The 27,449-nt window shown below is 40.9% G+C and overlaps 1 protein-coding gene and 1 long non-coding RNA gene across 2 annotated transcripts in view; one reads left to right on the top strand and one right to left on the bottom strand.

Moving 5' to 3' along the window:
- Nucleotides 1-2,473: 2,473 nt before the first annotated feature.
- Nucleotides 2,474-27,449, bottom strand: part of LOC109924299 (receptor-type tyrosine-protein phosphatase U-like) — a 289,829-nt gene continuing 264,853 nt past the window's right edge. The window contains exons 28-30 of the mRNA XM_048612922.1: nucleotides 7,109-7,260; nucleotides 5,357-5,492; nucleotides 2,474-2,553 (exon numbers count right to left, since the gene is read on the bottom strand). Coding sequence (XP_048468879.1) covers nucleotides 2,482-2,553; nucleotides 5,357-5,492; nucleotides 7,109-7,260 — 360 coding nt within the window. The 3' untranslated portion in view covers nucleotides 2,474-2,481. The remainder of the gene's footprint in view (nucleotides 2,554-5,356; nucleotides 5,493-7,108; nucleotides 7,261-27,449) is intronic.
- On the top strand, nucleotides 9,938-26,977 carry LOC125486236. The gene is made up of 2 exons (XR_007264924.1): nucleotides 9,938-10,050; nucleotides 26,624-26,977. It is a non-coding gene; the product is annotated as an uncharacterized LOC125486236 (long non-coding RNA).

Here is a 27,449-nt window from a genome sequence, read left to right as displayed (position 1 = left end):
CAACTGCTGGTCTTTATTCAAGCATTGCCTTGATGATAAGATCCAGGGAAAATACATCTTTGAACAGGATAATGATGTAATTAAAGGCCAGAACAAGTATTACCTAATATAGCATACAGTCAAAGAAAAGAAAAAAAAAGGACATTGCAATCAATTTGCCTCTACAATCAGGTAGACGGGTTTGGTCAGCTGCTTTGAAACTTTATCAGGTGATCTGTTGATGAATTGACCGACTCAGACAGACCTTAGTTTATAGGACTTATAATCAATGTCATTGTGAATATCTCCTGTTGCTTTACAGTGTGATAAATGTGTACGATAAAAGTGGAGTGGTATCTAAGTTGTTATGTGACATTGATATCTGGACCAGAACTTTTAGGCTCAAGAGGGGGTTTTACAATTATTGGAAGCTCCATTGATTAACTGCATATAAGTAAGGTGAGTCGGGGAAAGGGGAAAAAGTGGAAAAGAAAACTCCAACTGAATAAGAAAAGTCCCTATAATTTAAACATTCGTGAAGCCCTGGAAATAGTGCAACTTAGGAATTTTCAGACTTTTTTTCATAAATAAGCAATGTCCAATGTGAAACAGGTTTGCAACCATTCCAAATAATTTATTTTATTTGACATATTCAGCAAACATCCAACTGAAGGAAAATATAATTATTACTTGCATTGAAGCTAAAGTGTCAGGACCCTTTACATGACATAGTTTACAAGATTTCACTGAATCAAATAAGAACAAAGAGCAATACAGCTCAGGAACAGGCCCTTTGGACCATCAAGTATGCACAGATACACAGCACCTTTCTAAGCTAAAGACCTTTTGTCTCACGTGGTACGTTTCTCTCTATTCCCTACCAGTCTGTATAAAAAACACTTGCCTCTCACAACTGCATTAAATTTTCCCTCTTTCACCTTAAACCCATATTCCCTAGTAGTTGAGATTTCTATCCCGCCTTTCAATTTTGTAAACTTCTATCAGGTTGCCCTTCAGCCCCTGATGTTTCAAGTGAAAACAAACCAAGTTTGATCTTAACTCTCCTCATAGTTAATACCCTCCAAACTAGACAACATCCTGATAAACCATTTCTGCACCCACTCCAAAGCATCCACATCTTTCTGGTAATGTAGCAATCAGAACTGTACATAATATTCCAAATGTGGGTCACTAAAGTTCTCTACAGCTACAACATGATTTACCAATTTTTCTACCCTATTCCATGAATGATGAAGGCAAGAATACCATATGCCTTCTTGACCACCTTATCCACTTGGACTCCCACTTTCAGGGAACTGTGGACCTGTACACCTAGATCTCCCTGTATGTTAATGAATCTAAGGTTTCCGCAGTTTACTGTTTACTTCTCCCTTACATTAGACCGTTCAAAATGCATCACCAGATTAAATTCCATCTGCCATTTCTCCGCCCAAGTCTCCAGCCTATCTGTATCCTCTGGCAATCCTCCTCACTAACCACAGCTCCCCCAATATTTGTGTCATCCACAAACAAACTGACCAGACCACCTACATTCTCCTCCAAATCATTTATATATTTATTTACACACACACACACACACACACACACACACACACACACACACACACACACACACACGTATATATACACACACAAACAATAAGGGTCCCAGCACTGATACTTGCAAAACACCACTCCACTCATCAGAGATCGCTAGTCAGAAAAACATCCTTCCACCACTAGTCCATCATTTATGACCAAGCCAGTTCTGTATCAATCATACCAACTCACCATGGATCTCATGTGGCTTCACCTTCTTGATCAGCCTGCCATGAGGCCTTGTTAAAGCCTACATGCACAACATCCACCATCCTATCCTCAATCATCCTTGTCACTTCCTGAAAAATCTCAATCAAGTTTGTGAGACACGACCTGCCCCGCACAAAGCTACGCTGCGTATCACTAATAAGCCACAGATTAGGAATAAAAACACAAATCCTTGGCTGTAAATTGTTGCACATCGAGTTAAACAGATCACTAAATGACTGGGAAATCAATTTTTACCTGAATGAGAAAAGATGAAATAATTCAACAGTGAAGTAAAAATTGAGATTTTCCACCATCATTGTATGTATAAGTAATACAAAGGATGATAAATTCAACTATTGAGATAAACAACTTATACAAGACATCAATAGGCACATTACATATAATCCTACTACCACGTCCTTAATGGAATTAATCAAAAGCAATGTTTGAAATCCTTTTCCGGTACAGGTAAGGTGCAGTAGTTTTAACCTGCAACCATTTGGAAATTCCACTCATTTATTACTGCATAGCATCTATTCGAAATATTGGCTGAGGTTCAGTGGTTTAGGCCAGATGTGGATTGACATATTCAGATATTGATGTATGTTCAATCTAATCTGAGTATCACAAAGCATGCTTGAAAACTTTAAACAAAATAAAAGTACAAAAACAAACATGCTTTTAGGCCACTGATCACTCTGTGCTGTTTATGTCCCAGAACTCCAAGTAATTAAGCGCTATGTCATAGCAGAAGCGGTATTGTTTCTGAAAAATAAAAAAACAAAGATACAAGTTTAGTTCTAGATCTACTTTCACTATCTAAAATTTCCCCTTTCAACTTTCTTTTTTGGTCTTGCTAATTTCCCAGTTCTCTTCCTGTCTACTAAATGCCTTACTTTATTCTTGCTGTACATTTCCAGTGTCATTTGTCATTTTCTGGCACCAAGCTTGACTGGCCATTTTTCACAAGTGAACAGAACAGTGAAGGTGAGCAGGACATCAAATTATCTCAATTTTAGCTTCACCTGATGTCCACATGCACAAACATTTAAAAGATATTTGAAGAGTCACACTGGACTTGAAACATTAACTCTCTTTCTCTCTCCACAGATGTTGCCAGACCTGCTAAGGTTCTCCAGTACTTTCTGTTTTTGTTTTATCTTATAAATAGAAACTCTTAGTTGAAGTTAATCAGTTATTTTGGAGGGAGTGTTGAACAGTTATGCCTTTCAACAAATATCTCAAAATACTCAGCTGCCAGTGAGTAAAACCTAAGTGATTGCAGCATACAGCACATCTTCTGTACATAGAAAACCAAACCAGCATGTTTCTTTAGAAACAGCAATTGGGAACAATTCATCACAAAACTTATTCTTCTTATTCTACCTGTGATGTTTCAAATAATGATGAAATAAGATTTACTGTTAATTACTAATTCTATATTATAATTATCATAGAAAGCATTCTGTTGTGGCTCCAAATAAATTTAACTATAATAGCTATGTGCTTATTGTTACAGTCATTTAATATTCAACAGGTGTTCTTCTTTAAGGTAAAACACTTGCAGGATACACCTTATAATTTCTCATTCAGTGTAGGCTGTGCATCAGTGGCAATATAATGTTATGATGGACATCAGCCAATAGTTTTGAACAGGGAAGGTATAAATAAAATAAACAGCCTGAGCCTTAAACTCTGATCATGATTTATTGCTAATTGGTCCAGAGACAGAGTTGTCTTACTTGTAGCTCAATGAATAGAATGTTCAACTGCCTCACTCCAAAGACTTGCTTAGATGATCTAGGCTGATAGTCGCACGAAGTGTGAAGAATGCAGTAATGTAGAGCTGCTACTTTCATATGAGACATGTCTATCTTTTCTGGGGAAATGTCAAAGATTCTAAGGCTCTACTTAAAAAAAAAAAGCACCAGAGTTTTCCCTAGTGTCCTAGCCAGTATTTGTCCCTTAAACAGTGTCACAAAAACAGATAAGAACTGCAGATGCTGTGAATCAAAAACAAAATTGCTGGAAAAGCTCAGCAGGTCCAGCAGCGTCTGCGAAGGGAAAAACAGAGTTAATATTTCGGGTCTGGTGACCCTTCCTCAGAACTGATGGTGGCTGGGAAAATGTCAGTTTATATGCAGAAAATAGGGAGGTGGGTGGGGTAGGGAGTAAATGATAGGATAGAACCTAAACAGAGAGAACAGCAGTTGGCTAGGCAAAGTGTTGATAACGATTAGGCTGGGAGGGTGAATAGTTGTTAATGGGGACTATTAGTGACTAACAACAGGGGGTGTGTAGTGGCAGGCTATGTGGTAACAAGGCCTGGTGTGTGGGGTAGGGGGCTGGGACATGGGAAGAGTTTAGGCTCTAAAATTATTGAACTCAATGTTGAGTCCGGAGGGCTGTAGGGTCCCCAGGCGTGTGGTATTGTTCTTCCAGCTTGCGTTGAGGTTCGCTGGAACACTGCAGCAAGCCAGAGACAGAGATGTTGGCCAGGGAACAGGGTGGTGCATTGAAGTGGTAGGCAACGGGTAGTTCAGAGTCTTTTCTGTGAGCAGAACGTAGATGTTCTGTGAAGCGGTCACCCACTTTCATTTCTTCACTTGGAGACCAGATTGTGAGCAGCTAATGCAGTAGACTAGATTCTGGGAAGTGCAGGTTACAGGGGAAGGTGCTGGTGGGGGGTGGGGGGAGGGGGGATGTTGGGGTGTTGGGGGTGAAGGAAGTGTGGACCAGGGTGTCCCAGAAGGAACAGTCCCTGCGGAAGGCTGACAAGGGAGGGGAGGGGAATATGTGTCTGGTGGTGACATCTTACTGAAGGTGGCGGAAATGGCATCACAAGAACAGATAATCTGTTCTTTTTATATTGCTGTGTACAGAACCTTGAAATAGACAAATTGGCCCCTGTATTTCCCACATTACAGCAGAAACTGCAGCACAAAAGTACTTTATTTGGAGTATCATGCAGTCAAAAAATGCTATTTGTAAATATGTAAATTCTAAATGTCATGGATGAAAATTGCTGAGCTTTGGTGTTTTGTAAACTATGACGCCGACGGGTTAAGTGATTTCTTATACACTAAATTGATTTACAAATGTCAATGAATAGCTGTGAGAGATCAACAAACCTGGACTGTATGAAGCCTTTGCAGAGAGTATGAAAATTTAAGCATTTACAATGTGTTTTTTTGATCAAAAACTAGAATTCAATGTCTAATTTTGAAAGACAGAATTGAATTTTAGTTGTCAATATAATCTCACACTAATCTAGCCATCCTAATTTTTGAAAGTTTCAATTAACCCAATATCACCAGATTTTTAAGAGGCAATAATTGCAGTTTGTTTATATTGTGCATCTTTGAATGTCGGATGCATATAGAGAACACACATACACACACCATTTCACAAAACTACAACAGTTGCTCAAAGCACTTCACATTCAAAGGTTGCAGTCCCATCAGATACTTCAATTCATAATGGTGTAAATCTAATCATGTTTCCGTGAAAATTTGGTTCATGGATCTTGGAAGCCACTTCTGGTTTGACCTGCACAGCCCCCACTCACCAGGGATTCAACCATGTTTGGTTGGTTGTTGCGTAAAGTCTGCACTGCATGGAAAACATCCACCACCTTTTGGTATTTGATCATCTCCATGACGGAAATAGAGGCACAGAGTATTCCACTGTGCCCTCCTCCATTCCTAAAAGAAGACAGTCAAAGATTAAACAGGCTTAAACAGATTAAAATTCCTACCCATTACCAGCATTATTTGTTCATATGTACAGTTAGACAAATTTACAGCCACCAGGAATGAAGCATTTGTGAGGCATTGACAGAAGTGATACATTGAATTTGCAGCCTTGCCTGGGCAACAAATTGATATGGGCAGTACTAGAAGTTACTCTCTTAGTGCCAAGGAACTGGCATGTCAGCTATCTCAACACACTTCCTCCACCTTGGGCAATTTTCCTAGAGACAAAAAGAGGTGAAGTGACAAGCCTACCCACCTGACTACAGCAGGTAACCAATAAAAATAATTAGCAGCCTCATAAGGCCCACTGAATTAAGCTGATAGGTTCCAGTAAGTAGGGTTAGTTTAGCTACTGAAAGTAGTTTCCCAGCAGCTGACCGTGTAGGTCAGCACTCCAGGCAGGCCTACAGGCTCACCCTGCCTGCCTAGGTGCAGCAGTAACCACTGCAGTGGGGCTTCCCAATCACCCCAGCTATACACACCTGTCCCCTGCTGTGAGGGCTTGACAACAAAAACTATTTTTTAATTTCAAATTTAACATGTTGAAGAGACCTTCACTCATTTCTCTTCTATAGCATGCATGCAGCTGCTTTCAAGCTGGAAGGCTTCTGTTGATCCACCAACCTTAACTGGATAGTGAGTCTGGCCTTTAATTGGCTGTATGGAAAATCACAATGAATGGCTGTTTCCTGCACAGTTGCTAACTGCCTTTTGAGCCTGTCAGTGTGATTCAGGAAAATGCAGAGGAAGCCTGTTACTATTACTATTCCAGGAGTCTGGTATTCCTCCTTTTTTTCTCTTTCTTCCAAAACAGAACTTTGAACTACTTCTCTGGTATCCAGTCAGACGATTAATGAAAAATATCATAGGGAAGCAAAGGTGACTTTAAAAAACAATTAAGATGAGTTTTTAATATGAAATCTTCAAATGTGAGCTTTGAAAACTGTGTTCAGATACAGTGCTAGAACCTGATGAGCCAAAGTCTGGCAAAAACAAATTGACAAAAAGGAAAACAGAAAAAAGGGAAAGTTTTTGGAGGTTTTACTTCCTACAGTTTGTGAATATTAAAAGGGACAAGCTAGTATAGATGTTCGAAGGGAGTTTGTTGTGACAAATATTTAACATACCTACTTGTGTAAATATTGTACATTATCAAGAGTCTATTTAACAAATAGAAGTTGCCTTAATTTATTCTTTTCAATTTCTTCACTGTTGCAATTGACTTGCAACAGGTCAGTCCAAATCAAAATATTGTCCATAGCTGCTATTAACTGGACTCTTTATCTATCAATCAGGTATACGTTCACAGGCAAAAAACAAATGGTCTTGACACTTTGCTCACATAATGTGGGATAAAATAGACTATCCAAATATTAAATATCAGTCATTTGTTCACAAGACAATTTGTAGAGAGTTTGAATAGTTGACTGAGGACTTAGTCTTTTGGTTGAATGGTTGTTGCTCCATCAATAAACATGCAAAGTTAACCTTTGGACATCTCAGTCATTAACCTGTACAGTCATCTATTTCAAATATGAGAAATGACCAATAGCTAAATTACTCACAAACAGTGAATGACAATTCGTCCATCACCACATTTTGCCTGCCATTGTTCAATTTTCCTCAGTAGGTTTAAGAATGATTTCTTGCATTTGGGTACACCACTGTTTGTAGGCCACTGAAGGTATTGGAAATGTTTCACTCTCAGATATTTTTTCTGTAACAGAGACAATATGAATAATTAGTGTTAAAAGAAACTCTTGAGTTTCAATTTAACGTCAAGCTGTAATTATGTGTTTTTACAGCAGCTGAAATAATAACCCTCTTCTAAGACTCGTGCTCCAAACCTTGCTGCTCCCCTAGCCATACTCTCCCAGTATAATTCCAACAGTGGCATTGACCTGACAATGTGGAAAATTGCCAGCACTGTACACAAAAAGCAGCACAAATCCAACTCTGTCAATTACTGCCCATCAATTTACCCTCAATCATGAGTAAATTTAAGGAAAATCAGGCAGCACCCATTTAGTAATAACCCGTACAGATTGGGTTCCATCAAGGCCACTCAGCTCCTGACCATGTGACAGCCTTGGTTCAAATATGGACAAAAGAGCTGAATTCCAGTGGTGAAATGAGAGCAACAGCCCTTGACATTAAGGCTGTATTGACTGAGTGTGGAATCAAGGAGCAAACTCTCCACTGGTTGAAGTCATACCCTGCACATAGGAAGACAGTTGTGGGTGCTGGAGGTCAGTCATCTCAACTCTAGCACATCTCTGCAAGAATTAATTAGGGTAATGTCCTGGGCCCAACCATCTTCAACTGCTTTATCAATGACTTTCTGGCCATGATAAGGTCAGAAGTGGGGATGTTCACCAATGATTGCACAATGTTCACCATTTGTAACTCCTCAGATACTGAAGCAGGCCATGTTCAAACGTAACAAGATCTGGACAATTTCCAGGATAGGGCTGGCAAATGGCAAATAAGTTTCATGGCATACAGTGCCAGGCAATGACCATCTCCAATAGAGACAATCTAACCATTACTCCTTGACATTCACTCATGTTAACATCACTGAATCCCCACTATCAACATTCTAAGGGTTACCATGGACCAGAAACTCAACTTGATTTGCCACATACACACAGTGGCTACAAGAGCAGGTCAGAGGCTAGGAATACTGTGGCGAGTAACTCACCTCCTGACTCCCCAGATTCTGTCCACCAGAACTCTCCTCATGTGTCTGGATGGGTGCAGCTCCAGCAACACTTAGGAAGCTCAACACCATCCAACACAAAGCAGCCTGCTTTATTGAGACCACATCCACTAGCATCCACTCCCTGCACTAACGACACTCAGTAGCAGCAGTGTGTATTATCTACAGGATATGCCATGGAAATTCACCAAAAATCCTCAAATAGCACCTTCCAAACCAATGGCCATTTCCATTTAGAAGGACAAAGGCAGAAGATATACAGGAACACCACCACCCTGTAAAACCCCCTCCAAGCTACTCATCATCCTGGCTTGGAAATATATCACTGTTCCTGGAGCAAAATACTGGAATTTCTTCCCAAAGTGCATTGTGGGTCTATCTAAAGTATGTAGACTGCACCAAGCCTGAAGGCAGCTCACCATCATCTTCTCGAGGGTAGCTAGGGATGGGCAATAAATGTTGGCTAGCCAGCCACATCCTATGAGTAAATTTTTAAAAAAATGCTAGGGATTGGATTTGACATGAGTGAATTTTGAATTTTTTACTTTTTTTTTTAATATACCAAATTTAATATGACTACATTCTACTGTATGATTGTCCTGTTGGCAGCATAAGAAGTTACTGCCAGGTTTCCAACCTTCCTACATTCTCAAGAAATAGTGGTAGCTCTGTCACTAGGAAACAGATAAGCCAGTTGCACATGTGAGTGAATTCCCAAAATCATAGTTGAATTTTCCCTTTATTCATATATTTGTTGCACAGAATGCCACAGTAATATCAATTAGATTCTTGCTTTGTAAGATACAAGGTGACCTCAATGTCAGAATTGCTTGAGATCTCTTCTCCGTCCTCAATCTCTTGCTCTCCCTCTAATCTTTCACCACACAGCCTGGAGTCTACTCTTGATATGACACGACTTCTGACGTACTTTTCTGTGACTAAATTAGCATTTCACTCACAGTAGGTTTTATTACACATTAAGTGCGCAGTAAGAGCTCATTAAAACTTGGAATGTCAATCTATTCTGGTATTGCAGTCTAACTTCACATTTCTGAACAGTAGACTTTCATATATCATAGACAAAATCCACAGGATCCATTAAGATCCCACATGAATTTGAGATCTTGTTACAAAAGCCAAGACATTTAATTCAGAATTTTACTTTTTCAATACTTCACCTCTGTTTTTCCCATCCACTGATACAAAGGTTGATTTTGTTCCAACAGTGTTTTATTTGTTTTGTTTCATTCTGTCGACAGGATTTTTGCAATGGTCCTTCAACATAAGTTTTTGTTCTGTTCATTTCAACTGACTAAAAAATGATTTTTTGACAATTTTTCCCAAGAAGAATATTTAATCATCTTGGGTGCCATAACCTGCTGAAGCAGTGTCCTGTAAATCAAGACCCAATATTCACATAAGGACATTTTTAAAAAAATAATAAAGATATGCATAGTGCCTCAAATTTACTTGACTCTCTGTTCAAGGTGCACAGAAAGCATAGACCACATTTATACTCAAAAAGAATTTTCTTGTAAATAATTAATTAGACTACAGCTACAAAGTAAACAGATGTAAACCATTGGATTATTACACTTTAACTAAAACTCTAATCCTATCAAAAATTCTCCTTAGACAAACACAAAAAAAGGGGAAAATAGATTATTGGTGGAGGTAGAAAAACTGGAATTAAGTTCAGTGGCTTATTAAGTTCAGTTCAGTTCACGTGTAAATATGTCTGACTTATCAATTCAAAGGTCACAGCTCACATCAACTGCTGCAGAGAAGGTAATGGATTTTCTTCAAACTTAAACTAAGTTGATTTTAAACTACAGAAAACAGGCAGTTTCTGCTAGGGAGAACAATTGCAAATACTTGCATGTCTTTTTCTCTCTCCCTCTGTGTTTCTGTAACTTGCTTCCAGTGCCAACTTGTTCAGTTAGCAGAGAACTAATTACCTCCACTCATAAACTCCTCAGCTTCTGCTTGTCCGTACACTGCAGAAACCCGCAGTCATAAGAAAACAGAGTTTGCAATAGGTACTGAATTCCTTGCTGTGAAATTATGCAATCATCCTGTTTGAGCCTGCATTTTCTGCCCAGTTGCCCTTGAGAATGTGGTGATGAGCTGCCTTTTTAAATCACTGCAGTCCATTTGGTGTAGGTGGATCCTCAATGCCATTCCAGGAACTCGATCCATTGACATTAAAAAAAACTGTGATACATTTCCAAGTCAGGATAGTAAGTGGCTTGGGGGAGATTGCAGATGACTGTGTTGCCGCACTCTTTTCCTTCTAGATGATAATGATTATGAGTTTGGAAGGTGCTGTTTAAATGGCCTTGGTGAATTTCTGCAGTGCATCTTGTAGGTAGTGCACACTGTTGCTACTAAGCATTGGTGATAGAGGGACTGAATATTTGTGGATGTGGGGCCAGTCAAATGGGATGCCTTTTCCTTGACAGTGTAAAGATTTTTGAATATTTTTGGAACTGCAGTCATCCAGGTAGGTGGGAAGTAATGCATCATACTCCTAATTTATGAGTTGTAGATAGTAGACATGTTTTGGGGAGTCAGGAGTTGGCCTACGCACTGCAGGATTCCTAATCACTGACACACTCTTTTAGCCATTGTGTTTATGTAGCTAGTCCAGTTCAGTTTCTGGTCAATAGAAGATATTGATCATTTGGGATTCAATTATGGTGATCCCTGGTGAATGACAAGGGGCAATGGTTAGATTCTCTCTTGTTGGAGATGGCCATTGTATAGGATGGGAAAATAGGCTGGGAAAGTTAATGATGATATTCGACAGCTGCATGACCTTGAGTAAGTCCTGTGAACATTCCTTCACGGGCTGAAGACGGCACCAGCAACTTGTTGTTCTGTAGCTGTTTTCTGTACTAGCTGTTTGTTACACTGTAGAAGAGAGAGAGAGTGTCATTCCGAGATTTGGATTTCATCTCGGACCAGGATTGTGAATGGTGCCAGGAACGAATCTAAGATTCTAGACCTGCCATCAATCAAGGGGTCCCCAACAGGCAGATGGGCATGAGACTCGTTGCTTTTCTTTTCTCTTTTCCATTTATTATTAACACTATTGTTATTATTATTACTTACTAAACATTCATATTTAAGCAAATTGCTGTTGTTGAGTCTTCTCTTAATTATATTTAACTGAAACCAAAATAACCGCTTGGATACACCCTGTGATCCAAGACATTTTGGCAATGAGGATGGGATTCAGAAAAATATTTAAGAGAAGGGTAAGGCAACCTAATGCTCCAGAGACGTTCCGTATTCCAGGATGGAATGCGGCACACTCTGGATTTGGGTGCATAGCTAACTTGTTAGCACAATTAGGACCCTCGCAAGAATGAGGGACAGTTATAACTGGAAGAGAGAAAGGAGGGTTATTCATACAGGCTGCCGTACATGAGTGCTTGCAGGAAGCAGGCCTCCCCAAAATGCAAGGATAGTGTACTGCAAATGGGATGGATACTGTTAACAGCTTTGCGTTCTACGTGTAGAGAATTGGAAGAGTGCCAGGCCAAAAATAGGCAGCTGAGGCCACATTTGCAGCAGTTGAACAGCGTAACAACACCCTAACAGACAGCACAGGAGAGAACTGAGAATGTGGAGGAAAAACAGAACCGTATAGTTTGCCATCTGGCAACGGTACAACAGAAAAAGAGAGCAAAATGGTGCAACTGGAAAGTTGACCCAGTCAAAGAGCGCACGTTATTAACCTCACAATGGGACCCCGACCATTGGGATGGGGACATTTGGTATGCGTCTGATTCAGAGTATCAATGGTAGACAGAAAAGGTGATGTTCCATCTCCACAGCCATCCTCAGGACAGGGACTCATAGCACACCCCCTAATAACAAATAAGGCAAAAAAGTAGGACAAAACCCACATAATTTGAGAATAGTGAAAGATTACTCGACGTCGAAGTTGCAGGATTTGGAGTGGAGTTTTAAGCAGAAGTTGGTGAACTCTTGGTCTCTTGGCTGATACGGTCATGGGACCAGGGTTCTGCCCATATTATGCAGAGTACCACAGAGCGGGGGAATCTGGGAGCATAAAGTGTTGATCCATATGTGAGAAATGTCTTTAGAAACACAGGGCAAACTGGATCGTTGTAGAATGCACTGACACTAGCAGTAGGACTCAAGTACCTTTCCCCGATAGATTGGGAAGGTGATGTTGAAAAATGGGAGAGCGTACCAGAAGGTATAAAATGTTTGAGGGATTTGGCTACACAAGCGGGTATGTATTCACCACAATTTCAGAGTCCAGACGAGGAAACTCACAGCTGGAATGAGGAACTGGCTAATGCATAGTGGTCCGGGCTGGATGAGAGGTGCCCTGTTAGTCCTATTAGGGCCAACCCAGGGAAAGGCAATGGGACAGGTATGTTTATTGTTAGGACAGTTAGAGGATGTGGAGGCTGGTAAGTGAAGACTGAGAACCATCCAAGCAAATGACAAACAGGGACAACAAAGAGGAGATGGGGTGGGTTTGAAGGTGAAACAAATGATAACCAGAAGGGAATTGTTTGCAGCATTATTAAAAACAGGAATAGACAGGAGTAAGATAGACGGAATACCTACAGATGCCATGTACAATATGTGGAGGATGCACTTCTCTCCAAAGAGTAAGGAAGTAAGAAAGACTATATCAGATGTGGAGGGAGGAAAGGAAGCCACACTGACTGTGTCTCCTACAATATCCCTTTACCCTAGCCTGGAGGAAGTTGGGCAATTGTAGCGAACCAGTCAGGGCCAGGACTCTGGGGTCCGTGTGAGGGTGTTTGATGGGATGACCAGACACCCGAGGCTTCATCACTGTTTATTGGAAGAAAGGCAATGTGCAATAAGTCATTGCATTATTAGACACTGGGGCAGAAGTTACTATTACACATGGCAATCCGGATAAGCATGTAGGACTCAGAACAACCATTAATAGATTTGGTGGGGTGATAACACCGGCAGTTAGAACTAATATTAGAATGGCCTTGGGGAATGGACCCCCACGAGTAGTCCCGGCATTGATATTCAACATAGCAGAAAATATTATTGGTATGGACTTATTAAAAAGTACCACCTTGCAAACCCCACTGGGCAAATTCTCTTTTGGTATACGAGCTGTGATAGTTACTGCTGGCAAGGCAAAATGGGACCCCCTCATTATTCCTCTGCTCATGAGTGGTTTCGATGAAACAGTATCATATTCCGGGAGGACACAAAGAGAATTGGGATACTATATAGGGCCTGTTGGCTGCAGGGATTGTGACACATGCAGTATCTGCGTAGAGTAGCCCTGTACGGCCTGTAAAGAAGCCTGATGGAAGTTGGCGAATGACAGTTGATTACTGCGAACTCGATAAATATGCTCCTCTACTGTCGGTGGCCGTGCTCACTGTAGTCACTGTTATAGAAAGTTTGTCACGGGGCCGGATGCCTGGTACGCTGTTATTGACCTAGCAAATGACTTTTTCTTAATACCGATAAACCCGGAATCACAAACTCAGTTTGCTTTTACGTTGGAAAGTTGCCAATATACCTTCTGTCAGCTACCACAGGATACATACAGCTAAACTTATGCCATGGGCTAGTAGCAAGGGACTTAGATTTGTGCCCGCTGCTACCGGACATTCCCGTAGCACATTATATTGATGACTTCTTGATCCGTGGACCCACGGAAACCGCACTGGCTGAAGCTCTGGCCACACTGCTGCAACATATGCAAGACAGAGGCTGGGAAGTGTACTCAACAAAGATACAGGGGGCAGCACAAAGCTTCAAAATCTCCTCTCCCCCGACAGCATCCCAAAACCAGCCCAGCTTGTCCCCGCCTTCCTAACCTGTCCGTCCTTTCTCCCATCTATCCACTCCTCCTACCTCCTACCTACCAGCCTCATCCCCGCCTCCTTGACTTGTCAGTCTTCCCTGGACTGACCAATCCCCACCATAACTCCCCACCTACACTCACCTTTACTGGCTCCATCCCCGCCTCCTTGACCTGTCTGTCTCCTCTCCACATAACTGCTCCTTTATCCATCTTCCCTCCGCCTCCCCCTCTCTCTCTATTTATTTCAGAATCCCCTTCCCCTCCCCCATTTCTGAAGAAGGGTCCAGACCTGAAACGTCAACTTTCCTGCTTCTCTGATGCTGCTTGGCCTGCTGTGTTCATCCAGCTCTACACTTTGTTATCTCAGATTCTCCAGCATCGGCAGTTCCTACTATCTCAGCACATTCAGTGCAATTTTTACGCATTCAGTGGACAAAAGGGGATAGAGTCATCCCCGAGAAAGTAAACAGTAGTATACAAGAAATGGCTGCTCCAACTAACAAGGCTGAGGCACAGAAATTTATAGGTCTGCTCGGATATTGGCGCAGACATAAAACTCACTTGACCACATTACTTGTACGCTCTTATCTGAAAGAAAGTTCAGTTCGATGGGACGATGAACAGCAGAAAGCACTTATGGCTGCTAAAGAGGCCGTAGCATGAGCACTTCCCCTGGCCCCTTGGATACCTGGCTTACCCTTTTGAATTACAAGTATCAGTGGTACAAGATGATGCCATGTGGAGCTTACAGCAGAGACAAAAAGGGAAAGCAATACTTTTAGGCTTTTGGTCCAGAAAACTAACTAAGGCAGCTACACGTTACACATCATTTGAAAAGCAACTTTTGGTCTGCTGCTGGGCCCTTTATAGAAACTGACGGGCAGACGGGTGAGGACAAAGTTCTCCTCAGACCTGAATTACCAATTCTGATGTGGCTGTTATCTGACATTATGACCCACAAGGCTGGGAGAGCCCAACAAAGCTCCATTGTAAAATGGAAATGGTGCATAGCTGATCGAGCCAAGAAGGCAAAGGAGAGATTGCTAAACTTCATGAAAAGTAGCTGAGTACCTACCAGGTGACGAAACTCAAGAGTCCTGACTGGATCATACCTGCATCTCCCATTCAATGGGGTGTTACATTCAAACAACTACCTGAAGATAATTGTCATTGTGCTTGTTTCCCTGATGGATCAGCCATGGAAGAATGGCCAAAGGCAGTGATGAGCAGCTGCATTTAATCCCTCCACACAGACGATTATCCATAGTGAAGGAGATGGGGGATCGAGCCATAATGCCGAATTGGCAGCTGTGGTCCTAGCGCAGGAAGAAGAGAGTCAGTGTCTCACATTTATACTGACTCGTGGGTGGTGGCCAACAGAATAGCTGTATGAATGACAACCTGGCAGTCACATGACTGGAAGATTGTTGTAAAGCACCTGTGGCAAACAGAACTACGGAAACAAATATGGCTGAAGGTACAGCACATGAAAATTACTGCGTACCATATTAATGCCCATATGAAGGATGGTTCAGAATCTGCTGATCATGGATCATGGATGGACTCATAAAAGCCAGAATGGTTGAAGATGCATCTGAAGAGTACCACACTGGCTCATGAACAATCAGGACACTTAGGGTATCATGGCACTGTGCAATGGGGAAGGGATCGACGTTTGCACTTACCTGCTGACCTGGTGAAAGAAATCATTGTCAGATGTGAGATATATCAGAAGGTAAAACATGTATTACTGCCAAAAAAGCCAATGGCACAAATCAAATGAGGATACCAGCCTGCTCAAACCTGGCAGATTGACTATGTTGGCCCATTATGGTTACAACAATGATATCTATATCTGTTAACCATGATGGACACTTACCCTAGGCTAAAGTTAGCTTTCCTGACAACTGAAGCAAATCAGAGTAACACTGCTAAGGGCCTCGAACAGTTGATATCCCGCTATGGTGAACCATCAGATAATGGCTCACACTTAACAGACCAACAGGTGCAGCAATAGGCTGCAGACAATGGGATACATTGAATATTTCACATTCTCTATTACCCTCAAGCAGCTGCCCTCGTAGAACGAATGAATGAGCTATTAAAACAACAAATTAGATTATTGACCCCTAATCATACGTTCGGGGTGGCTTAAAGTGTGACCACAGGCATTATATAATCTGAATTACCAGCCTCTGAAAGGAGAGACACCCATGAGTAGAATGTTTCAAGGGGGTGGCCAGATACATGCTCCTAATAAACCTACAATGTCCAATGACCTTTGTACAGGGGGAAATGTATGGGTACACCACCCAAAACACCCACCTAAGCCAGGTGAGATACTTACCCATGGCCAAAGTGATACCTATTGGATATTGATAACAGGGCAGGAAGCACCAGAGTGTATAAACAGAGGAAAATTAATAAAAAGAGTGAGTTGACAAAGATCGTAAACTGATAAGATATGATTTCTTCACAGAACTATGCAAATTTATTATGGATGGAGGCTGTTGTGGATGATTCATTAGTTGGCAGCTGCTGTACCTAATCTCACAAGAAAGGCAACTGTGGTCATTAAATTGATGATACTCCATGTTGTTATACTATTCATATTGTTGATGGTTATTTTCATTGTAGTTTTAATTTTCTGATGTAGGCTACATACTCTTATACATTCTTGCGTGGCTATCGCTGATTTGTGTCTGCATCTGAAATTGTAACGTGCGCTGTCAAATATCACCGGGTTAAGTTTTGTATAGGATGGGAGAATAGGCTGGGAAAGTTAATGATGATATTCAACAGCTGTATGACCTTAAATGAGTCCAGTGAACATTCCTTTACAGACCGAAAACAGCACCAGCAGCTTGTTTCTCTGTAGCTGTTTTCTGTACTAACTGTTTGTTACACTGTATAAAATAGAGAGAGTTTTGTCCTGAGAATTGGACTTCGCCTTGGTCCAGGATTGTGAACAGTGCCAGGAATGAACCTAAGCTTCCAGACCAGCCATTGATTGAAGGGTTGCCAATGGACGGAAAGGCGTGAGACTTGTTGCTTTTTCTCTTTTCTTTTCCATTTATTAGTACCACTATCATCATTATTTATTGAGAAAAAAACATTCATATTTAAGCAAATTGCTGTTGTGGAGTCTTCTCAATTGTATTTAACTGAATCCAAAAGAACCGCTTGGATACACCTTGTGATCCAAGACAGTCATTGCCTGGCACTTATGTGGCATGAATCTTATTTGTGAATTGTCAGCCCCAAGCATGGATATTGTCCAGATTTTCCTGCTTTTGATCATTGGTCACTTTAGTATCGCAGGAGTCATAAATGCTGCTGAACATTACGCAGTCACCTGCAAAAATCCCAACTTCTGACCTTATGATGGAGGGAATGTCTTTGATGAAGCAGCTAAAGATTGTTGGTCCAAGGAAATTAACCGAGGAAGCTTCTGCAGAGATGTCCTGGAGCTGTGATGACTGACCTCCAATCACTACAACCATCTTTTGTGTCAGAAATGATTCCAATTAAAAGAGAATATTCCCCTGATTCCAGCTTTGAAGCTTGGTTTGGTCAAATAGAGAAGTGATGAAGGAGTCATAGGTGATGGAACAAATGTAGACCTAGATACCACCAAGAAAAGTGACAACAAGCAGACAGTTATCATTAGCTGACCCTCGGTCAACACTTTGTGATACAAGGACAGTAAATAAATGGAAAAAAGCATAAAAAGATGGAGACTTGGGATACACGCAAAGTGAACATGCATTCCAGGGAATGCACCAGTTTAGAGATAGTAGGAACTGCAGATGCTGGAGAATCTGAGATAACAAAGTGTAGAGCTGGATGAACACAGCAGGCCAAGCAGCATCAGAGGAGCACGAAAGCTGAAGTTTCGGGCCTAGCCCCTTCTTCGGAAATGGGGGAGGGGAAGGGGGTTCCGAAATAAATAGAGAGAGAGGGGGAGGCGGATAAAAGATGGATAGAGGAGAAGATAGGTGGAGAGGAGACAGACAGGTCAAAGAGGTGGGGATGGAGCCAGTAAAGGTGAGTGTAGGTGGGGAGTTAGGGAGGAGATAGGTCAGTCCAGGGAGGACGGACAGGTCAAGGGGGCGGGATGAGGTTAGTAGGTAGGAGATGGGGGTGGGGCTTGAGGTGGGAGGAGGGGATAAGTGGGAGGAAGGACAGGTTAGGGAGGCGGGGATGAGCTGGGCTGGTTTTGGGATGCGGTAGGGGGAGGGGAGCTTTTGAAACTTGTGAAGTCCACATTGATACCATTGGGCTGCAGGGTTCCCAAGCTGAATATGAGTTGCTGTTCCTGCAGCCTTCGGGTGGCATCGTTGTGGCATTGCAGGAGGCCCAGGATGGACATGTCGTCCGAGGAATGGGAGGGGGAGTCGAAATGGTTCGCGACTGGGAGGTGCAGTTATTTAGTGCGAACTGAGTGTAGGTGTTCTGCAAAGCGGTCTCCAAGCCTCTGCTTGGACTTCACAAGCTTCAAAATCTCCCCTCCCCGTCTCTTGCCTGTAAAATAAGAAATAGTTATGGACTAGACTACCTTCTTAATATATTTTGGGGGCGTTTGGTCAAAATTGGGAACTCTTGGTATGGTGAGTGTTGTGTTCTTTGTTTCATGTGTTGCATTCAGTTGGTTTAAACAGGGTGTGCCTTGTGTAATAATGGGTCTTTAAGTCACTCAGAGTTTCCTGGGGATGGTGGAAGAAGTCACTTTGAGGATTTTAAAGAATGTAAGCAAGGCAAAGCTTTCGGACTTGGCAAACAACCTGGAGTTGGGGTTGCCTGTGTCTATGAAAAAAGGGGAGATAATTGTGACAATCGTCCAATATTGGGTGGCACGGTGGCTCTGTGGTTAGCCCTGCTGCCTCACAGTGCCATGGACCGGGGTTCGATTCCACCCTTGGGCGACTGTCTATGTGGAGTTTGCACATTCTCCCCGTGTCTGAGTGGGTTTCCTCCAGGTGCTCCGGTTTCCTCCCACAATCCAAAGATGTGCAGGTTAGGTGGTTTGGCCGTGCTAAATTGTCTGTAGTATTCAGGAATGTGTGGATTGGGGGGATGGGTCTGGGTGGGATGCTTTGAGTGTTGGTGTGGACTTGTTGGGCCGAAGGGCCTGTTTCCACACTGTAGGGATTCTATGATTCATTCTATGAATATTTACAATTGCCAGGAATGCTATTGGAATGTTGGGAAATGGTTAAAATTCAATTGCAAATGAATCTGCTTGAATTAAAGGCAATGGCAAGGGAATAAGAAAAGAAAAGAATAGCCCTGGCAGAACAAAAAGAAACAGAAAAGGAAATGAAACAATTTGAATTATGATTAAAAGCAGAGGAACGGGGAAAAGAGAGAGCTTTTGAACTTCAGAGGTTGGAACTGAAAACTCAAAGTTGACTTAAAATGGCAGAGGTAGAGGTGAAAAGTAGGAGTGGTGATGACGATAGTGATGGAGAGCAAAAGGCCTGGTGGGGATCTGTTTAAATATGTCCAAGTGTGGCCTATGTTTGACGAGAAGGTTGTAGAAGTCTTTTTCATTTCATTTGAAAAAGTGGCTAAACAAATGAAATGCTGGTAACCATACGGGTCTTGTTGATCCAAACAAAGTTGGTAGATAGAGCTGGTGAGGTGTTTGCATCACTATCAGAAGAGGTATCTGGGGAGTATGAGGAGGTGAAGAAAAGCATCATAAGTGCATATGAGCTAGTACCAGAAGCCTGCAGACAATATTTTAGGAATTTAAGGAGAGAACCTGGTCAAACATATATAGAGTCTGAAAGGATCAAACAAAGTAATTTTGATAGGTGGCTAAAAACATTGAAAATAGATTTAAAAAATGATGCTCTCAGAGAGACGATTATTTTGGAGGGGTTCAAAAATTCATTTCCTGAAGTAGTGAGAACTCATGTGGAACAGCCAAGAGTTAAGACTGCAAGACTAACAGTGGAAATGGCGGATGATTATAGGTTGGTTCATAAATCAAATTCTGACTTCTGACATCAATTTCAATTTGTGAGGGTTAGAAACTAGGGAAATGATAAGGATAAAGGAGATTTAATTGAAGATAGTAAAGATAGTTTACCACAGGGTAAAAATGAAACCAATGAGGGGGAATGAGAAGTGAAAAAGCTAAGGTTTCACTAATAAACCAGGCCACGTGAAGTCGCAGTGATGATGGTTTAGAGCAAGTACTGGGAAGATGGATGTGGGAAAACGGGATATGCCAGTGAGTTTTGTTGAAGTGGTAAAGGAAGGCACGGTGGAAGCTAAAAAGCTGCAAAAAAAATGTACAACCTATTCAGGGGTTAGTTGAGAAGAAACTGTCAGATCTCTTTAAAGAATTTACATGCATAGTTAAGGTACTAGGAGGTGCAGGAAAAAATTTAAAATTTTAAGAGATATGGGAGCAAGTTAATCTTTGATGGTAAGAGATGAGGAGGTATGTAATTCAGAAGGAATATTGCCAGAAAAAGGTGGTAATATGTGGAATTCACGGTGAGAAGAGCAGGGTTCCATTATTTAAAGTGAGGTTGGAAAGTCTGGTGAAAAGTTGTGAAGTGATGGTAGATGTAATAGAGAAATTCTTGGTTCCAAAAATACAGTTTATGCACCTGGATCACAGGTGGGAGTGATACCTACTGTGGTTAAAAAGCCAGCAGAAAATCAGGGAACTGAGGGGTTACCAGATGTATATCCTGGGATTTTTCCTGACTGTGCAGGGGGAGAAATCAAAGAATAAAAATAAGGAAATTGAAGTTCACTTATCGTAGACTATGTTTGAACAAATGGGATGAGAAAAACCAAAAACTGGTGGAGGACAAAGTGTATATTTTTAGATCATAGAAATTCGCTGAATTACAATGGAAGGATGAAAAATCGAAGCAATTGTATCAAAAAGTGTACACAGAAGAAGAATATGAATGTATCCCAGAATGTTGCTTTCTTAAAAATGGAATCTTGATGAAGAAATGGATACAAACACATATTCTGGTGGATGAGAAATGTACAGAAGTTCATCAGTTTATAGAAAGGAAGTATTGTGGGTAGCACATGAAGTACCAATAGGAGGTCATTTGAGAGTAAGGAAAGCTCAAGTCAAAGTTCAAAAACATTTTTATTGGTCTGGACTGCATAAGGATGTGGTTGACTTTTGCCAGACATGTCATACGTGTCAGGTAATTGGAAAATCTCCAGGCAGTGATAAAACCAGCACTTTTAATACCAATTCCTGCATTTGAGGAACTTTTTACAAGGGTCTTAATTGATTGTGTAGGTCCCCTACCTGAAACAAAATGTGGAAATCAGCATTTGTTGACCATAATGGATGCATCTACTAGATTTCAAAAGTCCATTCCATTTTGCATAATCATGGCTAAAAGGATTGTAGAAGAGTCACTCAAATCTATCAGGAGATACAGACTATCCGTAGAGATACAATTGGATCAAGGGTCAAATTTTACATCAAAATTATTCAAAGAAGTTATGGATTGCTTAGGAATAAAATAATTCGTATCCACTGTGTACCATCCACAGTTGCTGAGAGTGTAAGAATGGTCACATCAAATGTTAAGCCCTCAGCATGATCCTTCTAGTCAAAACTATCCAGAGAATTGGGATAAAGGAATGCCATTTGTACTTTTCACAATTAGAGATACACCAAATGAATCAACTAAATTCAGTCCATTTGAATTAGTTTTTGGGCATGAGGTGAAAGGACCATGGAAATTAATTAAGAAGAAATTGGTGAATCAGAGTTCAGAAACTGCACATTTGTACTTTGTCAAATATTAGGGAAAGAATAAATAGAGCGGGTGAGTTGACTAGAAACAGGAAGCAGACAAGAAATCAAAAATTCACAATTTTGCTTGAAAAGATAAAGTGTTAGTGTTACTTCCAGTGGTAGGTGAACCTTGAAAGGCAAGGTTTAGTGGGCCTTATCAAATCAAAAAGAGATTGAGTGAGGTGAATTATTTAATAAGAACGCCAGATAGAAAGAAATCTCTTAGCGTGTGTCATGTCAATATTTTCAAAAGGTATTTTGATAAGGAAGGAAAACAAAAGGAGAGTGTTACTGGTTATAACACAGAACAAATGACAAACCAAGTTCAGAGGATGCTGAATTGGACATTCCTCAAATTAAATTGGACAATGAGGAAAAATTGAGTTAAATTACTAAGTTACCTTCCAGAGGAAAATCGAAATGGCCTAAAAGAGTTATTACGATCATATAGAGAGATATGTGGGAATAAGCTAGGAAGTACTAATCTAATTACCCTGCATATAGATAAAGGAAATGCTGTTTCAATTCAGTAACATCCCTACAGACTTAAGTTCTGAGGAAGCGTCACTTGACCTGAAACATTAACTCTGACTTCTTGCCACAGATGCTGCCGGACCTGCTGAGCTTTACCAGTAATCTCTATTTTTGTTTCTAATTTACAGTATCTGCAGTTCTTTCAGTTTTTATTCATTATAGATTTAACCCTCTAAAGTTGGCACTGATTCAAAAAGAGATTGAACACGTACTCAAAGACAATATAATTGAAGTGAGTTGCAGTGAATGGAGCTCACCCATAGTAATGCTGCCAAAACCAATTGGTGCCCAACAATTATGCGTTGACTATCGCAGTTAATGCAGTCACAAAATCTGATTCATATCCTAATTCACATTTGAAACACTGCATTGAGAAGGTGGGACAAACAACTTATATTTTAGAGTTGGACTTATTCAGAGGATCCAGGCAGGTACCTTTATCTGAAAGAGTGAAGGAAACTTTGGCTTTTGAGACACTGAATGGATTGTACCAGTTTAGTCATGCTGTTTGGTATGCAAAATGCGCCAGCCACATTTGAAAGACTGGCCATTAATGTCATTTTGAAATTACCCAATTGTATGGTATACATCGATGATCTGGTGATTTTTAGTCAAACACGAAAAGAACATTTGGAGCATCAATTGGAATTGTTCATTTGACTTTGGGAGGCGGGCTTGGTGATAAACCTGGCTAAAAGTGAATTTGCAAAAGTCCAAGTCACGTTCCTGGGCCATGTCATTGGACATGGACCAATGGCCCCGCAGGATGTGAAAACAAAGGTTAGTGGAGACCTTCCCATACTATCAACGAAGAGGGAAGTACTATGATTTTTGGGACTGAGTGGTTTTTATTGGAAGTTTGTACCAAATTTTAGCAGTGTGGTTACCCCACTGACTGACATGTTGAAGAAGTGCAGAAAATTTCAGTGGACAGAGGAATGTCAGAAGGCATTCGACAGCCTGAAAGCTGTGTTAACCACTGCCCCACTGTTAACCACACCTAATTACACAAAGCCTTGGAGGTGGCTATCGATGTGAGTGATGTGGGTGTCGGTATCGTACCCTTACAGGAAGATGATGAGAAGATAGAAAGAGCTGTTGGATATTTTTGCAGAAAATTGAATAATTATCAACAGAAACATTCCATGATTGAAAAGGAGACCTTGAACTTGGTGTTGGCATTGCAACATTTCAACATTTATATTGCCAGTAATCTGTCTGAAACAATTTGCATATACTAATCATAAACCTTTAAAGGTTTTAGAAAAATTTAAGGATTAAAAATTCCAGATGGAGCTTATTATTGCAACCATTCAATTTGCTTCTATTGTTCCAGCTTTAAAAAAATTTCCCAATGCCCACAGATTATTTACTTCATTCGCTTGGAACAAATCGCTCATCAACCCCATGTCTCAACCTCTGTTCACAAAGGAAAACCAGGACGAAAAATGCCTCTTAAAGCAATAGCATTGTCACAACCCTAATGAAATAAAGATTCTTCTATTCTGGGTTATAAATGGACAATCCCTTATTTTTAAACGGATTCTCCTGGTTCTGGATTTCCCCCCAAGAGAAATGTCCTTTCCACATCCAACCTGTCAAGGCCCCCAGGTACTTCATTTCTTTCAATTAAATCACCTCTTACTCTTCTAACATCCAATGATATAAGACTCCTGTGTCTAACGTTTCCTCAAAAGACAAACTGCACTCATTATTTAGATAATTTCTTCTTTTTTCTATTCTTTTTTTCAAAATAGACAATTTCACATTTTCCCACATTATACTTTATTTGACAGATCTTTGGCCAATCATTTAACCATATCCCATTGTAGCTTCTTTATAAGAAGAAAGAGGAGAAGGGAGGTCTTTTGATCTCTCAAGCCTGTCCTGCCATTCCTGCTGATCTGTCCCAGGCCTCAACCCTTTTCTTGAGGCAGCTCCTCACAGTCCTCAGTTCTCCAATATTTTAAAAATCTACCTATCTACTTTTTAAATACGTTCAATGATAAAACCTCCACAACTCTCTGGGCTAAACAATTCCAGACGTTTACTGCCCTCTGAGAGAATCTCAGTTTTAAATGAGCGCTCACTTATTCTGTAACTATGTTGCCTAGTTTGAGATAACAGAGTTAATGTTTCAGACCTGGTAATAGCTAGGAAAAGGTGGTATATATGCTAATGGTTGGGGAAGGGAGGGTGAAAAGAGTGAGAAGATAGATGGAGACAGAGACAAGTGAGAGAGAAAGAAAGTTACACAGAGAAAGGGATAGTTGATAGTAAGCCATGGAAGGAGAAATAGCGATAATCAGGACCATAAGTAGGTGAAAGCGGGTTTGCTATGTGAAAACAGCCCATATCATAACAAAGCCTGGGGTGTGGGGGTGGTAAAAGACATGGAAGGAGATGCTTAGGCTCCAAAATTATTAAACTCAATATTGAGTCCCGAAGGCTGTACGGTCCCCAAACAAAATATGAGAGATTGTTCTTCCAGCTTGCACCGAGCTTCACTGGTGCACTGCTGCAGACTCAAGACAGAAATGTTGGTCTGGGAAGATGGTAGTGTGTTGAAGTGGCAGGCAGTCAGAAACTCGGGGTCATTTTTACAGACAGAACTTAGGTATTCTGTAAAGCAGTCACGTAGTCTGTGTTTTGTCTCCCCATTGTATAGCAGCTGTGAATGCAGTAGACTAGAGCGAAGTACAGGTAAATCACTGCTTCACCTGGAAAATGTGTCTGGAGTCTTGGATAGTGAGAAGGGAGGAGGTAAACAGGCAAGTGTTGCAACTTCTGCAAATGCATGGAAAGGAGCCATGGGTATGTGGGGAAATGATGATTGTGGATAAGGAGTGAAGCAGGGTGTCCTGGAGGGAACAGTCCATGCGAAATGCTGACAAGGAAGGACAGGGCAATATGTGTCTGGTGGTGGCATCCCACCAGAGGTGGTGGGAATGGCAGCTTTAATTGACATTGATGATTTATCATCAGACAGATAGACTACTCTTCAGGCAGATAGCTTCTTCCTATGCAGTAGGGTAATAACCAATTTTCACAGAATGAAGTTACAAAAACCAAAGGAGCACCTCCTTTCTTTCTCCATTCAATTCTCTTACGAACCCAACTCCTAGCATTCTGTTCAATGCCACACTCGTGTTGAATTGCACTGATTGTGCCTCTAATTATATGCCTTGAGTTAACTCAGCTCCATTTGCATAAAAGCCAGTTTCAGCTAGTTTCCTTAATTTACTAACTTTAGCTGCAATCTAGTGGAGATCTGTTTATCCCTGTCTAAGTGTGGATAAATTTTAGAATTTAAATGATACTTTTCCACTAAATATTATATGTGTATTACAAACAAAATAAGATGTTTGGGAAGGTATTAAGATTCCACTCTCATGACTCCCAGCTCTCTAGTCAAAATTGCATTTAGTGTACCTGTATATATGGATATTTTTAAATCAACCTGTCCAGACATTTTATGGTACATATCTGGAATTTAAACCCAGGCCTCTTGTTCTGGTGGTAAGGACACTACCACTGCACCACAAGAACACTTAAACTATTTTCTCATTAACCCATTCAGAGAGGTTATCATACACCCCCACAGCAGGTGGGACTTGAACCTGGGTCTCCTGGCTGAGTTCGAAGGGTACAACCAGTGTGCCACAGAACCCTTTCAGCTGTATTGATATGCTCTGAATTAGCTCAGGCCATATCATAAAAAGTTTTCATAATTAATTGACATCAGCTGTTTTCCAGTCTCCAGAACCCACTTATACCGATTATCTCAAGCCCTTTTGTGGTGCAGTGGTAGTTTCTACCCCTGAACCAGGATGCCTGGGCTCAAGTCCCACCTGCTCCAGAGGTCTGTCATAACATCTCCAAACAAGTTGTTTAGAAAAATAGTTTAATTAAAAAATATTGATTGTCTCAACTGTCTTCTCTGACATATTGGTAATACATGTTCTACTGAACTCTCTTCCCCCTACCTTACACCTCTTATTTTACTTACAGTTGTTCAGAATGGTCAATGAGTATAATGTGCATCTGTCATTCTGATGCCCCACACAGGCAGTCCTGTATTTAAACACGTCACTAAGTTAGGTAGTTGACAAATTGAGAGCATTAACTTGCACAAATGTTTATAAGGATGAGAACAACTATAATGCCTTCTATTTTAACAGCTTACCATCGACAAGGTGCACCGCAGTAATTTGAAGTATCTTCAAAACATGCAATCTCCATGACCAGAAGGACAATGCAGCAGATGCATCAAACACCACCATCTGTGTGTTCCATTCTAAGCTACACATGATCTTGATTTGGAAGAATGTCACCTTTCCTTCACTGTTGCTGGATGAATATCTTAGAACTGCCTCCTAAACAGCACCATGGGTTAACCTGCACCAAATTTCTCAGCAGTTCAAAAAAGTAGCTCACCACCATGTCCTCAATGGAAATTATAGAAAGCAGCAAATGTTCGCCTTGCCTGTAATGCTCACATACAAATAACTAATAAAAATAAGTCTTGGCCTTTCGCTTGTTGCCTGGGAGCTGGGCCTATATCCCCCAGAACAGCTTCCTAGCTCAGTCAGCATTCTGTAGCCATGTGGGTTGTGAAAGGATAGAAAGACACATTGTGGGTGCAGTTCATTTTCACACAGTTATCAGTTGAACAATAAAATGGAATGGCAGCAGAACAGGTGATCCTCAACTGCCTATTTTCCTCTTGCAGCACAGTGAAATTTAGCCTATCAGTAGCAAGCCTGCCTAGGGCCTTGAGACAACAGAGATGCAGATTCACTGAACCTTGGATTACAGTATATAATGAGCATCGAGGTTGAGCCCAAAAAGTGTAGACACATCACAGTAGCTCTATTTTAGCAATGGTGTTAAATACCAAAGTACTTTCAAGGCATTGTAGAATAAATACAGGGCATTCCAACTGCAACCTTAATTTTTACTCTAAATACATTACAATTCACACAAAAAGTGTCTTGATTATAATGA

Source organism: Rhincodon typus, chromosome 27 (genome assembly GCF_021869965.1).
Source record: "Rhincodon typus isolate 14 chromosome 27, sRhiTyp1.1, whole genome shotgun sequence".
In the NCBI taxonomy this organism is placed as follows: domain Eukaryota; kingdom Metazoa; phylum Chordata; class Chondrichthyes; order Orectolobiformes; family Rhincodontidae; genus Rhincodon; species Rhincodon typus.
The sequence above is the reverse complement of the archived record's forward strand: the minus strand, read 5'-3'. Positions and strand labels throughout refer to the sequence as shown.